Source organism: Sphaeramia orbicularis, chromosome 21 (genome assembly GCF_902148855.1).
Source record: "Sphaeramia orbicularis chromosome 21, fSphaOr1.1, whole genome shotgun sequence".
In the NCBI taxonomy this organism is placed as follows: Eukaryota; Metazoa; Chordata; class Actinopteri; order Kurtiformes; family Apogonidae; genus Sphaeramia; species Sphaeramia orbicularis.
The window spans coordinates 30027309-30044695 of record NC_043977.1 but is presented as its reverse complement, the minus strand read 5'-3'; the positions used below and the strand labels follow the sequence as shown (position 1 = coordinate 30044695).

General features: G+C 38.4%; 1 protein-coding gene across 8 annotated transcripts in view; it reads right to left on the bottom strand.

Moving 5' to 3' along the window:
- Positions 1-773: 773 nt before the first annotated feature.
- The window catches only part of nalcn (sodium leak channel, non-selective), a 76943-nt gene continuing 60329 nt past the window's right edge, over positions 774-17387 (bottom strand). For 6 of the 8 annotated variants that reach the window (XM_030124654.1, XM_030124649.1, XM_030124653.1 and 3 more), the window contains 21 exons: positions 17166-17286; positions 16942-17073; positions 14019-14186; positions 11845-11949; positions 11469-11575; positions 11256-11376; positions 11049-11147; positions 10799-10892; positions 8848-8954; positions 8594-8671; positions 8381-8500; positions 5749-5817; positions 5505-5653; positions 5281-5374; positions 4676-4808; positions 3540-3655; positions 2855-3012; positions 2411-2561; positions 2147-2296; positions 1898-2015; positions 1511-1653 (listed from right to left, as the gene is read on the bottom strand). In XM_030124654.1, the coding sequence (XP_029980514.1) occupies positions 1511-1653; positions 1898-2015; positions 2147-2296; positions 2411-2561; positions 2855-3012; positions 3540-3655; positions 4676-4808; positions 5281-5374; positions 5505-5653; positions 5749-5817; positions 8381-8500; positions 8594-8671; positions 8848-8954; positions 10799-10892; positions 11049-11147; positions 11256-11376; positions 11469-11575; positions 11845-11949; positions 14019-14186; positions 16942-17073; positions 17166-17286 (2533 nt within the window). Of the gene's footprint in view, positions 1654-1897; positions 2016-2146; positions 2297-2410; positions 2562-2854; positions 3013-3539; positions 3656-4675; positions 4809-5280; positions 5375-5504; positions 5654-5748; positions 5818-8380; positions 8501-8593; positions 8672-8847; positions 8955-10798; positions 10893-11048; positions 11148-11255; positions 11377-11468; positions 11576-11844; positions 11950-14018; positions 14187-16941; positions 17074-17165; positions 17287-17387 lie in introns of all 8 variants that reach the window. The other 2 variants (XM_030124652.1, XM_030124651.1) reach the window with 2 other exon arrangements.

Here is a 17387-nt window from a genome sequence, read left to right as displayed (position 1 = left end):
TCTAACCCACTGTTATTGTCTGGTAAATTAACTAGAAAGAAATACATCATCAAGGAACACGGGGTGTAAAATGAGAGACTAGACACTTCTGTTTATGTGTTTGTTCAGACTGTATTCACAGTGGCTGTCTACTGGATCAACTACATTTCATTCTGCTGACAACTGACTCACGCCGTCCAAGATTATGGCTGGAAACGGAGCTCATCTAATTCTACTGCAAGCTGCACATAGCACAAGAAAGGGCAATCATCACTGGCCATCACTGTGAAATAGAGACTATTGGGCACCACGATAAGCAATAAATCTATTAAAGTATGTTAAGGAGAGGAGGAGTCCAGCAAGTTTAGAACATACAGGGAGAAAATGTCGCAGCATGTGTCCAGAAGAGGGCAGTGTTATCAAAAGAAGAGTGAAGTTGCAGAGCATTTGGTCAGAGCAGATATGTAAACAGCATCTGACCACTTACTAAACCCCTTCAGTTTTGTGTATAAATAAGTAGAACATTCTGTAGTGGACTCATGTCAAAGTGAGAAACAGGACAAAAAGAAAAACTGGATGTTTTAGGTGTTGTGTCCAAAGTTGCTCTGTAACCCATTGCTAGTCTTAAATGCCTTTCTTCATCCTTACCTGATTTATGGCACATGAACGTCCCAAAAGTCTTCTACACATACTTTTTTCTCATCTACTTTACAGTTCATGTTTTTGTTTTTCCAGGTTCTTGATGTTAGCATGAAATATAGTTTGAAAAAAAAAAACACAACTTGTTTTGCTTATAAATGCCTATGCAGTGTAGGCCTTTATTATAGTAACTGAATATTTAATAAAGTTGAGAATTTATAATAATTTATAAAATATTTCATGTTTTATCTCCACATAATTTCATAAGATAAATTTCAATTTTAGTTACATTCACAGTCATAAAACTAAATGAGCATGAGGTTTAAGTATAAAGTGACTATCAGAAAACTGATATAATATATTTATGATAGTAATACTGAAGACCAGAACAGACATTTTAAATATGGACTAAACAGGAGAACAGAGACAACATAAGGACCTCAGACCTAAGGACGGGATAAATTATTGTGGCTTCATCAACATAATTAATAGTTCTGAATGTTCACATGAAACAGCAGAAAATACACAAATACAACAGCAGCTTTGTAGTTTGTTTGACAAATTCAACAGGTCATCATTAACCAACACATAGCCTGGTTGAACACTACACAGTATGTGCCTGCATAGAAAAACTCAAGCGATTCAAATGAGTGGAAACCAAAGATGAAAATGAATAGCAATCCCAGAGATCTGAAATCGTCATGTCAATATGCATTACATGTCAATATGGCTGCTCACGAGTGTCTCATCATTGACCTGCAAACATAACCTACCATACTTTCTGACCAGATTGAAACCAGGGGGAGAGCAAGAGGAAATGAAACAATTTGAGACAGTCAGCAAGTGTCCCAGCTCTTCTATAAAACACAGCGGGATGCGCCACACCTCATATCTAAATGTCGATGAGGTCATCACCGCTCTCATCGCTCTCCACAGTCAGCTGTCGAGTCCACCACTTCTTCACCTCTGATCCTGAAGAGGCTTCATTGTTGACAGGGTTCATCTTACACACAATGGACTTGACACTTGTTCGGCCTAACAAGAAGAACGGAAGAAACAATTCACAGTCTGATTATTGTCATGTTTAAATGGATGCAGATGGGTTTTTTTTTTACTTGTTTCAAAAGGCGCTTTCCCATTTGCTAAGCTTTTGCTGTAAATAAGAATTTATTTTCACTTTCTGGGATGCAAATAGTTGTTTATTCGTGACTGTTTTGTTTTTATTTAAAAGCCTCAAACAGCTGCACACTTGTAAAAGACAGTATAGAGTCATGCAGACCTGCAGGTAAACGCCACTGTCCAAGCTTCCTCTGTGGTTTCCCCAGGTCTGAAGAGTCCTGCCTGTAACCACCTCTGTCTGACAACGTGGGGCTCAGAAGCTGCTGGAGACCACTCATCTAAACAAAGAGAAGATTTCCTTTGTTTTACTAGTGCAAGTGCACACCTGCAGATTATATGATGTGATAGCTACAGATCAAGCTGTGAGCATGTGTTGGTGTGTATGCAGTGTTGGTTTGTGGGGCTTTACCTCAGGCTGCGAGGGGTTGTCTGGGTTGTTAGCATTGTGGTCTTCACTTGGCACCGTAGTTTCAATGCTGGGGGGGTTGAGGAAGCGGCTCAGCTCCTGCTGTTGGCTCTCTCTCAGGCTGTGTATGATGCTACATGACTGCTGCTGCTTCTGCATGCGCAACACACATATGTGGTAAGTTTGTGATATGCGTGGATAGTGATTTCATGCAAGGACGAGTGCATTCACATAGTGAATTTGTGTGTTTTCTGCTGAGACACTCACCGCACGAATGCGTTTCAAGCATTTCTTGAGCCACATGCGTATTGTCTGCTTGGCAACCTCCTCTTCTATGGTGTACTCAAGCTGTTCCCTTGCCAATAGCTCCTCTAACTGGAGAGATTTTCTGATGTCCACTGAACGATATGACAGCATGCTGTATTATAGAACAGAATAAAAAATAAAATAAAATAAATCCACACACAAAAGAAAAACATGCAATACTGAATTAACTATAATTTGCTACAGGAGATACTCAAACCAAAACAAACTGAAGTTATGCGTCATCTAAACCTAAGAAGAACTTAACTTTTTTATCACATTCACTGCAAAATGGGACATCCAGTTCTACTGGTGCTTTAAAGTGCAGTTTTAAACAGCATGCTGCCTTTAAATGTATTCATTGTCAGCGTGTATTTGCATATACTGTCCATGTTGCTCCACAGTCACCTGAGCACATCATGGAAGGTTACATCTCCTCCACTGTGCAGCCGCTCCATCTCATAACACATGTGTTTAAACAGTAACTTGTCTTTGTCCAGGTCCACCTCCAGCCTGCCTCTGAGCAGACGCAGCAGAAACTTCACTCTGGATGTCGGGATCACACCCTGCAGAAAGCACCATAGAAATCAGAGAGTCATCATAGAAATGGCAATGGTCTAAAAAAGTTCATTTCAATCAGAAATCCTCATACTGACGCAGTATGTATAAAAATCAATTTATAGTACAAATGAAAGACAAAAACATGTACACTTTTTAGGTCTTTTTAAGCTTAATCTGTTGGTTGGATATGAAATGAAAGACAAAGACCATTTGAAGGAGTCTTGGTAACAAAGATCTGATTCTATAATTGCTCTGTATGTTATAAACGCGTGGGCTTGTTAAAAGAAGTGAAAATAAAAGGCTACATTCGCATAACATCATTAATAAATACGAGGGGGGTCTACATTTTAATCCAGTGCACACACTGTTCTAATTACTTTTACTCCTACTGCTCCATGCCATACCTCATTCCATTCAGCTATTCTCATTATTTTCTGTTCTGCACTTCTATATTATCCTTCGTTCATAGCCATGAGATCCTCATCTCCTCTCTCTTATGCTCTTATTCTCTCTTCCACTGCTAATTTCTCACCTCCCGTTTGTCATCCACCATGTTCCAGATGATTTGGAAGTGCCTCAGGTCATTATAGCTCAGCAGCTGGTCCTCCTCAGTGGAATAGAACAGAGAGAAGTTCTCCACAATGATGGCTACAGAAGTGAACAGAGATACAGATCCAAAATGGAAATATGAAGCGAACAAAACATCTATCAAAACCACAAAAAGCATGACACTCTACATCATACAGATTCAAGTGAAAGGAGAAAAATAACTGCCCTCAAGTAGAAAAAAAACAAAACAAAATAAACATGCAAGGTCTGTTGTTGTGTTGTCTGCTGTTGTATGTTCACATGTTTGTAGCCCCTTTAAACATAGTCTTTTAAACTCAGCTAATACACTGAATAAACTCAATTTCTTGGATGTATACCATAACCTAATCAAAACAACATATCAAAGCTTTTCTTGGCGGCTAATACATATTTCCTGAAATGTATGAATTTTACACTTCCTAAAAGTGTGAATTACTATGCACTGGTTTACATAAATGTCAAAGTTTCATGTAATTTATGAAAAAAACTATGAAGGAGCATAGAATAAAGTACTATAACATTGTTTAAAATAAATTTCCATTTAGACAAAAAAAAAAAAAAAAAAAAACAGTTCGAAAGTAAAGAAATAAATTATATTTATTCTGCCTCCACATCCTGTCTTTAGGCTAAATGTCCAAATCTTAGCAACAGATTTGTCCAGCTCTGGCATGACATTCTCATCAACATCGTAAGTGATGGTGAGTTGAGCAATGTTTAGAGTTCTGGGAATTTGAGCATATATTTCTGAAAATATGATTTAGGAAACAAGAGAAACTCCAACAAATATGACAAAAATAATGGAACAATTGACAAAACCAGAATTGAGCTCTTCACAGCACAGACTGGAATGTAAAACAGTAAAGTAGGTTGTAATCTACATACACTCCTTACAGAGGCTTCTGTGTCAGATTTAACTACACTCTTTCAGTTTCCCACACTGACATCCCATGCACAAGAACATGGTCAACAAGAGTTTCATGAATATTACAATCTTGTCTCCTTGCTCTACTAACTCCGCCTACTCTTGTGTTTAGAGTTCAGCTCTCAAGAAAAACTTTAAATATATATCCACACACTCACCTACAAGTAGGTTGAGCATGATATAGGCTATAATGACGTAGAAAGAACAGAAATAGATAAGGGCTCCGGCATAGTTTCCACAGTCTGTCTCCCAGTAACGGTGTTTATCTGGTGTGCAAAATGGGGCCTGCACCTGGAGAAAGGGACATCCAAAAGGTAATCTGTATTAATGTGAAAGGTCCTGAATTATAACAAGATCTATTTAAATAGTGACACATAAATGCAAAAATAGGCTTTGTTAAAATATAGAAGTTTTTTTGTCCTAAGAAATGTAGACATTTATTATATTGTACAGCAAAATATCATAGTAAGGATTAAATCCAAAAATTAAAATACAACATGCTCCTATTGGTATCATACAGATGGCCATGTCAACAGTTTTTATTAGGGCACCTGTTTAGATGAAAAGTAATTTGGGTGAAAATTGCAAATATGAGTACTGGAGCATAAAGTTCCACTAAGGCTTCAATGTATTGAGGTAAAAGTAGAAACCGAGATGAAGCCATCCATTCAAACCCTGAATATATGTTAACAGTATACAGTATTTCCCATTTTGGAAAGATGCAGTCTGTTTCTTTATCTGTGTCCATATGTGCCCATCTTACCATGCAGTCATGCATGATTTTATTCCAATCTTCTCCTGTGACAATACGGAAGAGAACAGTGATGGCCTTGCCTGCTGTGGAGAAGTTGGCATGCCTGTGATTAGGGAACACACAGGGAAGGATGAGACAACTTTGTACAAATATTGAATTCCTGGATCTCCTGTATACAGCCTCCAGTGTGGACCATCAGGATCAGGTGAATAAACAGAAGACTCTTTTCTTACCGGTTGATGTTTTCTCCATATTTCACAGTTCCAAAGAGAACAACACCAGCAAATGCATAGCAGAGGAGGAGGAGAAACATGCCCACAATGATGAAGAAGCTTTTGTACATGCTGACTACCACAGTCAGCAGAAGCATCTTCAGTGTCACCTTTAATACATCAGAAAACATGCAGTTACACTCTGTTATTACATTATTCAATTATTTCCTGGCAAATTATATATAATTTTGATGGATATACTCACATGTTTTCCACATATAGTGAAAAATCTGAACACGATCACACAGGTGCCCATCATGTAGGTATATGAATTCTGGAAGGGAATGTTGAATAGAAAGTTCTGTAAGATACTTTCATTGATTTCATTATATTCCTTGGAATCTTCTTTTCATTTTAAGAGTCATATTTTGCTTTTTTTTTTAAATGGAATTATGCATTTTAAAACATTTCCCTGTGGTCTACATAAACTGTAAATGCTATGCTTGGGTCTGAATTCTTCATTAATTTATCTCCACAGGTCCATCTTCAACCCTACTTCTGAGTAATGACACCAGAAAAGTCGTTTTGAGCGCTGGCCCTTTAAATGCACATGAGCCACTTCACACCCCACCCCCTCCAGGTTGTTGTCTGTGCTGCTCTGTCCCATTCAACCAACAACTGAACATTTTAGGTAATCAGCTTGAAGTTTGGACATATTTTCAGTATGGACTACAACCGCTGCTGCTGACAAACAATTATGAGAAAAGTTCATCGAAAGTCTTGACCTTATATGTGCAAATGTTGTGACGTAACTAATTATAGATGTTCAGTCTACTCTCGTTATACCGCCAACTTCCGTTCACGGCCAAATTGGCGGTATAGCGAAAATGGCGTTACAACGGGTTGCGTCCATAATGTGCATGTCTTTACTATATGATGTCTATGCTGCCTCCGTTAACCCGTTCTAATTGCGTTTCTAAATAAATCTTGATTCTGTTATGTTGTAAGGGATCATTTAAAGTGGGGGAAACATTTTAAGCATTATTATACCGTGTCGGGAAATGACACCCCATCATCTTGAGGCTTTGGCTTAATCCCACGTCCTCTTCCCGACATCCTGACCTACTGAGTGTTCTGCAATAAATGAACGGTGGCCGTTCCGTAGACCTACTCATAGCTTGTCGCGATCAGCGTCTGGCGCGTTTGTTTCAGTGCATTGTTAAAATTTATGTGTACTCGATGGCAATCACGCTGGCGGTATAACGGTCGGGAAATCAATGGTATAAGTGTTGTTTGTGCATGGAACTGGGCTGGCGGATGGCGATAGGCGGAAATGGCGGTAGCCAATGGAATACTGCATTGGGGATTTTTGTGCAATGGTTTTGGTCAGCGGTGAACGAAAATGGCGGTATAACGGTGGGCGGTTTAACAAGAGTAGACTGTAGTAAATTAAACAGGAATTAAAGGTCCCATATTATGCAAATCTCACTTTGTGAAAGTTTTCTTATAGTAGTGTGTGTTGCAGTAGCCTCATAATGAGGTTCGAATTTGAAAACTGTCTGTTTCCTCCCTGCCTTGCTACACCACATTTTGTGAAAATGCCTGCTCAAACGGCCGAGTTTGAGTTGGGTCCGCTTATGACGACATAAGTGGATTTAACTCCTCCCCCTGACTGTGCCCCCACCCTGCATGAAAAGGTAAGCCCCACCCTGGCAAAGTACCTCTTGGACAACAAACATGGCGAAGGCGAGACACGCAAGTTGTGGTGTTGTTGGCTGCACACACCAACACGAAAGTTTATTTTTGCTCCCCACTTCCGAGCCTCTCCGAAAAAAGTGGCTGGATTATATCTGTGATGGTCATGTACCAAACAACATTCCCAAACGCTTGTATGTGTGTGCCCGGCATTTCACGGACGAATGTTTTTCGAACATGGGCCCATACAGCTCCGGCTTAGCACAAAGACTCAGAATCAACAAGGACGCAGTACCAACACTTCGTGACCCAAGTACCAGTGTGGGAGATGTAAGTTCTTATCATTTTTTTGTATCTTTACTGCATAACCCTACATTACGGATAAGCTGGTGGTTGTTGATGTGTACGTCTAACGTTAGTATGGCAGCTAACATGGCTCGGTTACTGCTGCTAACGTTTGCGTCCCCGTTAACATGCAAGAGCTGATAATATCAAGAGACATTCAACAGAACTACTTTGAACACGGGCCTTTTGTGGTTGGCATCAGTATAGTTAGCATCAAGCTTGTTAGCAGCTGCCTGCATTAGTGGCGGCAGGCGTCTTTCCGTGTCAGGTCCACGAACCCGACACAACACCGCCGTTTTCCGTCGGGGCTCAATCACACCTCAAGGCAAAAAAAGCCAGTGTTTGGAAAGACGTTCTGTCTGAGACATGTGTATTGTAGACGAGAGAGGGGCTTCACAGTCAACATTAGCACGTAGTACCGCTAGCGTAAGCCGCGTCCTCTCCCAGATAGGGGAGGGGGAGTGGGCGTGGACAGATGCGTTCATTTGCATACCCGGAAGCAGGCCCAGAAACAGCCTGTTCTGAGGAGGGCTGGTGAGAGGGACTTTTTCGACCGCTGAAACTCCAAACAAAGGATGATTTTGGGGCGAACAAACTTAAATACTATGTTTTTGGGCTTCTGAGACCTATATGACGTGACTGAAAAATAGCATAATATGGGACCTTTTAAAATAGGTTGTAGAAATCCAGTCGATTTTTGCCAAAATTAATATAAAGATAGCTTTGCAGCACCTGGAGGGTTCAAAATCAAAGTTTTTGAACTATCAGGGTCCCCAAATACACAAATAAATGACTAATAAAAGACTAATAAAAATGGGTTTAGCAAAATATGACCCCTTTGAAGTAACTTTTCTGACCAGTAAGGCAAAGTGCAGGACTATCCAAATGACGCCCAGTGATGTGACCAGCAGGTCATAGCGATTCCTTCGGCTCTGCCAATATCCTGCTGGAGACATGGCTATCAGCTTCATGGTCACCTGGATAAGAACAGGACAAAAGACTTCTGAAATCACAAGAAAGACTCAAAATAAAATCATGAACTAGATTCATCGATGGGACAACAAACTTACCTCTAGTACAAATATTAACGTGAAGACTACTGACATGGTGGCAAGGGGAAATGTAACCTCTACATCATCTACATCCCACTAGAGAAGAACAGAGTCAGACAATTTATAATATGACAATATGTTGATATAGAATGCCTTTATTGTCATTATACATATGTACAACGAAATTAAGAATATAATTAGAAATAAATCAGAAAAATGATTTGTAGTGAAAAGCAGATGACATGATGTATAAATAAGTCATGAGGCTTTACCTTGACTGAGAGTAACACTGACTGAGCCAGCACTAGTACAGCAATGCTCCTTTTGAAGAAGGGATGTTGAGTAATGTCATACATCTTGGCCCGGAAACCCCCATTTTCTATCAAACAGCAGGAGAAACCAGAGGAATTTACAAATAATAATAATAATACATTTTATTTATAAGCGCCTTTCAAGAAACCCAAGGACACTGTACAACAAGATAAAACAGACAATCCATAAAATACAAAGAAATAAACAAATTAAATAATAATTACTCTATATAGAAATGAAGATGTAAATGGAGAGTAGAACTTATGGCGGGTAGGCTATTCTGAAAAGGTGAGTTTTGAGTCTGGATTAGAATGTGGGGAGAGAATCACGAAAACATGTACAACCATAAACCATTTCTGATTTCTTACAAATCAATCATTCATTATATTCAAAGAATCAGAGTTGGGTAAACAATTCTTATCGACCCAGGGAGATTAAATAGTAGGTGGTGGTTTTTACAAATCAGATGCTTGAGTTTGTTGTAGTATCCTTTACTAACCTGCAGGTGGCATTCATGGATCATTTGATATCAATGGTATAAGCATGTGTTAAAACAGAGATCTAGGAGTGTAAATTTGCCTATAATTTTGCAGTTTGCAGATAGTACAGGTTATTTTTTGTACATTTTTACAGAGATACTGTACATCTCACCAATAAGAAGGATGTAAATCTCTGTATTAAAAGAGGACTAAAAAAGGAATAAGGTGATTCTACCTAGTGATACTATTTTTGGACTTATCCTGCTGTTTCCACAGTTTAAACCTTTGTTTCTAATATTAAATTAAAGATTTATCCATGTTAGAAAAACTGTGTCGTGGAAGACAAACCAATGGTATACCTGTCCCTTGTATTCACTTCAAAGTAAGGGTTTTGATATATAATAGAACACATGATAAAATAGCACATTTAATAGCGTAAGTGGTGTGTCCTCTGATTACTTCATATGACTGCTGACCATAGAGACAATTTGTGAAAATACCCACAGAAGGATAAGGGGAGTCAGAGCCAGCTAAGTGCTGTAATGATTTGCCAGTAGTGAGTGAGTGGTGCCAGTGCAGAGGGCTTCTGGATGTGGATCAAAGTCAAGTTGATACTGCTGGTGTCAGCGGCACTGCTGACTATAACCGAAACGATTGATTTTCTGTTAGTTCTCACCCTGAACTGTACTAACAGGCGATTTCCCACACTGCCTTAGAGGCATTTGCACTATTCTCATGACTCCAGTCAGAGAACAATAACACTTTAAAAATAAAATCCTAGTGGTTAAATGCGATCAATAAGCATGTAGCAATGAACTGTGTGTTAAATGTCCATAAATGCAATACAAACCTTTCAGTTTAGTGCTTTTCTATAAACATGCATTTAGTGCAATAGAGCTCAGACTGAAATTTGATAGAGTGTAAATACATTTTCTGGAAAAGGCTGTGACAAGCATGATTCAGTGTCTGCGAGTCAAGTTATCTGTCTTAATATTCAGTGTTTCATCTCCACTGCTAGTCATCATTTGGCTGTCATTATGAATCACTCCAGGAATCAATCCTCCAACAAAAACAAGGACTATTTAATCATTCAGGTTCTACTTAACAATGCACAGACACACAATTAATCAGGGATGTGACTTTCACAGTGTTGCACTTTGTATCACAGAATAATTTTATTGGTGTTGTGTTATATGTATGCTTTTAGTATGGTGTTTTATTCTGTGTTTTATGTACATTTTTAGTGTGGATGTATGGCTGAAATTTCTATTTTATGTGACTTCTGCTGTTGCTGTTTGGCCAGGACACTCTTGCAAGAGATTTTTAAACTCATAGAGTCCTTTTTTTCCCCTGGTTAAATAAACATTAATAAAAAGTAAAAAATAATGATTGCTGCAGTATTTGCTGTTCTTGTTTGAGTATTTGTGTGTACCTGGGCGAGGGGGGAGGTGGAGAGGTTGGGCTATTTTCAGTCGACTCTTTAGATCCTCCCATCTCCTCTGGTCCACAGTCAGCAAAGCAGTGCCCTGGTGATGGTGAATCAAAAGATATAAACATAGGAAAAAAGGTGTTCTGCTGCTCTGATTTCCTGATAAATTGTACATACTTTGAAATTCTAATGTATTGACTTTTGTTTTTGTTATTTTATAATTACTATTTAGACAAATGTGTAAAACCGTTACCTTGTTTTCATTAAAGTTTGCAATAACAACCCCTACAAACAGAGTGAGTCCAATCATGCATCCCAGAAACACAAAGACGTGGATGTAAATGCCATGGATCTGCATAAACAGACATGAGGTAAATTGAGCTGTGCATCAATCATGACCTCAGTTTAGTATTGAATAACACAAGGAAATGGACTGAAAAGCTAAAATCAGGTTTAGTACCGGTCCAACTCGATGAATGATGACATCTCGGACCTCTACCCAGCCTTTCAGTGACAGTACTTCAAACAGCGCCAACATGGCATTTCCAACATTGTCGAAATTAAAATTACGAGGGTTTGCCCTGTAGAAAGACAAAATGAATATATCAGGCTCTGGCTGCGTTAAAAAAAATGTTAAACTTCAAAGCAGTAACAGAAGAAGCAGCCGCTCTACCAGACTCTAGGGACCCAGAAACCTGGTTTCTTCTCCCCTTCTCTCAGTTTCAGGTTGAGGTTTTTAGAAACACTGACATTGATTCTAAATATGCCGTGACACTCCTCCTGTAACCAAACACACAGATGAAGAGCAAATCACAGCAAACAGAAAAAGGTTTTTCTATTTAGCATAAAATGAATTTTGGTACAAGACTAAGAATAAGCGTTGTAGTTAAAAGAAATAAAACCGCATTAAGGGAGGAAACCCTTGGATAAAGGAAATCATTGATTTTACTGGGGAAATCCCCTTTACTTATTCAGCATGTAGTGTTCTGCAGGGAGTGATGGGAATGGGAGAGGATGGTTTAGTGAGAAGATTAGGTTTCTTGCTGTACCCGTTTAACGATATGGGGGTCGTTGCACTTGGCAAGCTTTCCGGCAAACAGTTGAACTCCAAAGCTTGCAAACACCAGCATTAGTGTGAGGAGGAGAATGGAAACCTGCAGGAGAATCAATCATGAGTGTATGGCAGACAGTTCAGCATAATCCAAGCCTGAGAGATTACAGAACAAGCTAAAGATGTCTGGTGTGGACCTAAAGAAGTCAGCTACGAAAATCCAAATCAGACAGAGGGTTTAACTACTGTAAACTGCAGAGAATGTAATTTTAGCTGAGACACTTGCATCCGATTTAACCAGTTACACAGAATGGCACAGGTTTGTATGTCACAGCATGACACAGACATTACATGAGATCATAAAAATATTCCAAAAAATATGAGTAAGGTAAAAAAGAAAAAACTAAGAATATATGAATAAAAATATATTAGGGTATAACAATTAGTCAAATCGCAATTGCAATATCAGTCTGTGCAATTATATAATAGAGAAAAGGCTGCCAGTTTTAAGGTGATCTAATTTCAGGAAAGAAAAACAAAATAAACACAATCTGGTGACATTCTGGTCACGATGAGCAAAGAGAGGTACTGTGTAAAACATGAAAAATTAAAGTATTATTTTAAAACCGTTTATATCTTTATACTAATTTTGAGTTTGTATAATTGAGGTAATTAAAATGTGTAATATTCGCCTTTTCCTTGAATAGCAAGCATGAAAACTAAATCAAAATTGCAATATTACCCACAATAATTGCAATATGACATTTTCACCAAATCACAAAGCCCCAAAGTACATATTATACAGGTAAATGCCCAAAAAATCTCATATTTTTTTGCTTATTTTATGAGGCTGGGGAGTTTATTTTTCACAGATGCAAAGGCCAGTGAGCAGAGTGGCATGTATTCACGCCAGAGGGTCGGCTGGATGAATGAACGCAGCCTCGGTTATGAAGCACGTTAATTGATGTGGGAAAGGCTGAAATCATGAACACTTGGAAAAAAAGAGACTTGTGACCGGCTCTGACTTCTGATCCAGCCTGAACTATGAACTAAGCTCCTTAGAATCTAGTGGTTAAACCAATGGTTCCCAACCTTTTTTTGCTCATGACCCAATTTTATCATCATAAATTTCTGGCAACCCCAGACATTCAAAACACACATTTTTTTTGCTAAATTTTTTTTTTTTTTTGGATCATGTAATAGTTAGCTATACTATGTTGCAAATAAACATTAATTTTAGATGACATTTAGGCTATATAATGTATATTATTATGGAGGCAGAAAAGCCAGGTGTAGATTACTGCACAAAGTGAGAATTTTATTTTCCTTGGTCAGGATATGTACAGTCAGTCCAGCTTGGATTTACAAGGCTGACAATTAATACTGAACAAACAATAACTCAAACTATTAATTATGAAAGAGCTGCAGCATCTGAAACTGACCACAATGAACATTTGAAAGATAAACAGTACCACAGTGCTTCAGTTTCAGCTTCAGTTTGTCATGTCTTTTATGTATTGTGATTGTCTCTCTCATTTCACTATATATTTTTTATTAGTAATGTTTTTGTTTTGTTTTTTTTTCTATTTTTATCAATTATAAATCCTGACCCCAAGGTTGAAAAACACTGGGCTAAAGCAACAGTCAAGAAAGTGGAAATTAAAGAACTAAAATCCAGTAAGGATGTACAAACTGCTTTGGTTCATATGTGTCATATGTTTTATTCATATTTTAAGTTAACAGTTTCACCAACTACTGTATTTTTCATGGAGGGGAACGTAATGTCAAGAGTGGGGATTCCAACCAGTTAAGACAAAAAAGAGCCGTACATAAAACACTGAAATCGGTTCGATATAAAAAGGCTGATGGAAACAACAGAGCTGCACTTTGCAAAAGGATTTCACAGACGAGTCCCTGCAACAGAGTCAAACACTTGTTATGCAAACTGAAAATTGGCACAAATGTGCTAAATAAAAATAAAATGCTGACTGAATACGGGTACACACCTTTTGTTTGTTAAGTATGTGTCTTTTCTATGTGATCATTTTATGTCATTATTCATGAACTGACAGAAAATATCCACATCACACATTCATGAGTACATGTGGCTCAGATTACTTCACTGTCTGAAAATAGTTGATCTGCACAAGTCAATTTAGTTGTGACACTCACCAGGAAAATCTCCTTGAATCCTTTGAGAACCTCCCGCACCACCTTCCTCATCTGGGGAACCAGCTTGAAGATCCTGAGCGGACGCAGGCAGCGCAGCATCATCAACAGCTGAGCCCCAGACTCAGGAGGGACATCAGGAGGCAGCCAGCATAAAAAGATCAGACTCACCTAAAGCAGATGCACAGCAGGGGGGAGGGTGACATTTTAAAGAGGATAACTGAACCAAAAATTACCAGTAGATATTCATACTACAATTGTACAGTGGAAATATGCTTATATCATAGTTTAATTTTGTACTGTAAATTACCTGCTCCTCTTTTCAATAAAAAACACAATTTATATGCAAATTAGATACACACCAGAAAGCTTTTTTAGAATATGAAGACAATGAGGTGAACATACTGCCATAAAAAAAAAAAAAAAGGCAACAACAATCTATACTTTAAAAGCCAAGTGGCCTCTGTGTGCATGTGCATCTCGGGATTCACACAAAATCCGTAAAGAGCTGACTGCTGCAGTTTGGCATACTTATGTACTTTTGGTCAAGGAACAGATTAATGAAAACGGCAAGTTGATAGGACCAATATTTTGGGAGATATTAGTGATTCTGGAATACAATAACCTTACAATCATGTTACTATGGCCAGAATGCTTTGGCGGTGACTGCTGGACAAACGCAGTACAGCATGCATGAATACACAACAGCATAAAAACTACCACATCTAGAAACTGTGGATCCCCGCAGGTCAACGCACTAGTTGCATCTTAAATCCCATGTATGTATGATGCTTGCATCATAATCAGAAATTTTTAAAAAATCACAGCAAAAAATTTATTCAGTGTTTCTTTGAGTCCACATTAACATTTTTGTCAAATTTAAAGACATCATGTCAAGATCACATTTTTAAATGTAATCAGAACTGACTGGCAAGCAAACTATCTTATGAAAATTCATGGAAAACATTTAAAATGTATAAAAATACATATAACACTTCCTTAAAGGGGCTATATGTAGTAGTTGTACTTTCAAATATAAAAAAAAAATACCCTAAATTTATCAATGTAGAGAATAAAGAGTTACAGTTATGCTAAGATGCCAGTGTACTGGATTGTAGAGATATGAACTGAATATATTCACAATGATAGGCTGTTAGATTTATGTGAAGACTAGAGGGAGTAGTGAGTCACTCTGTGGGTCGCCCATGATGAAGAAAACTAACACCACTGGGCCAAAGTGTTAGAAAGTGATGAGAAAGGATAAGAACCATTAAGAAGCAACCTTTCAAGTGAAAGACGGTGACTCCATGATAAAAACTACAAGCACTGCACCGACACAGCTCTAAATGAAAAGAAAGGAGTTTGATTATGAGGCTTATGAAGGTATAAAGTTATGTAATGTTATGAAGGATGCTATGTTCACGGTTTGTTGACCCACGGTTCAGACTGAACTGTGACAGTTCTGACCTTGTTTGGATGATTCCAAACAGATCTTTAGTGCAGCTGTTGACAACACAAACTGTACAGTAAAACTGAGATGATATGTGGTTTTACTGAGGCTGTTTTCTTTTAAAAAAAAAAAAAAAGTTGAGTTAACAGAGCTATAATGTAAACCCTCAGCTGAGGCAACAAGTGAAGATTATGACTGTAATTTTGACCGACTGTCATCAGCAATGATTTTTGTATTTGATGAAAGAAACTTAATGATAGCATAATACAAATGTGTGTAAACAATGAGCTTTATAGACACATTGACGAGTGACATCACGCACACGATTTTTTTCCCACACCTGACTGAAGGGCAAAAACACTGCTCTTCCAGCGCCTTGCATTGGTTTTAGCCATGAAGTTATCAAAAGACCACACTAAATTTAAAAACAGCCATTAACAAACAAACAAAAAGCAGGTTTTCCGGATAAATGAAGGACCGGTTGTAAAGTTTTCCAACTCCAATCCCCGCTATCCCATAGTAACGTATAGAGTACCATTCACTTTGAATGGGAGAATGCCAGCTCCGTTTCAGAAACCTTAAAGATGATTAGGACACAGACTCCAACAATTCAAGGTATGATGAAACTTCAGAAGAACTTTTTAGCGACTGCAACGGTGAAATAGGAGATGAGGGAGACACACACGGGGAAAAAGAGGAACACGGGTCCAATCACGAAGATGAGAGAGACGGCGGTGAGTGTGTGGAAACTGAGACCATCACAGACAGGAGGAAGATTTAAGACACATTTATAGTGGACATTCAAGGAGAAGACAGATAACCAGACATGGTACAAGACAAAGGATGCCTAGTCCTCATCATTTAAACAGTGTGAGTTCAGATTATGACACTGATGACATGGAGCGGATTCAACACAGATGTCGTTCTCAGAGCCGACAGTTCGTCAACTATTTGAAACAGGTCTGGAAATTTTTTTCGCTAAATACAGTTAGTTTTGCATTGTACCTTTCCCGATCATCAGTACAAAGCTGATCTAAACTAGTCATGCTTACCTATTTGATTTTACTTTTTGAGCAGATGTTTCTAAAATGATGGTGACAGTGGTTGCTTAGCTAAGTTTTATTAGTGGGAGCGGTGCTTTTGCCCTCCAGTGTACTGCGCACATACGGGATTACTGGATATAAGCAATAACATTCAATGTGTTTATACTTTATTCAGTGAGTGACAGTCTGTGAATGTATAGCATTGAAATCTTGGTGATTTAGGTAGCCTTAAGTATGTTCTGGTACAGTACTTCCAGCTGCTGTTATGAGTTTAGGATATCAATACTACATAGAACCCCTTTGAAGTCATTATGTATTTAAAATAAGTGGGACGTGATTGATCTAATCTGGAAGGTTTTTTCAATATAATTTTAATTCTGTTTCTACATTTACATGACAGCCTTACAGCCTTTAGAAAGCACAAATTACTCACAAGATAAATGAAAATGTCCATGACTCCTCCAAAGTCTCTAATGACAGCTGTGGGGGTGAAGAACAGACCATCTGCCATGATCTTCAGGTTCAGTTCGATGCTCATGAAGATCACAAACACATACTCTCCGATCTGAAAGAGAAAGCACAAGTTTAACAACATCTGTTTGTTCAAGGAGACGCTTGTTTGAGCGTGCAACCATCAATCCTTCTGGTTTTTAATACCTGCAGCGTAGGGACGTGCATGACCCTGGTGAAGGGTGATTCAAACATCATGGAGATACAGGAGCAGATGGTAACTACAATCATCACCCAGTCTAGATAGGTCACCAAACCCAGGAGATCACTGTGGGGAAACACACATATAAACATACATACAGGACATGGAACAGTCATTTATATACAGACTGACAGTAATTCAAGATGGAGAAAGGGAGGATATGAGGG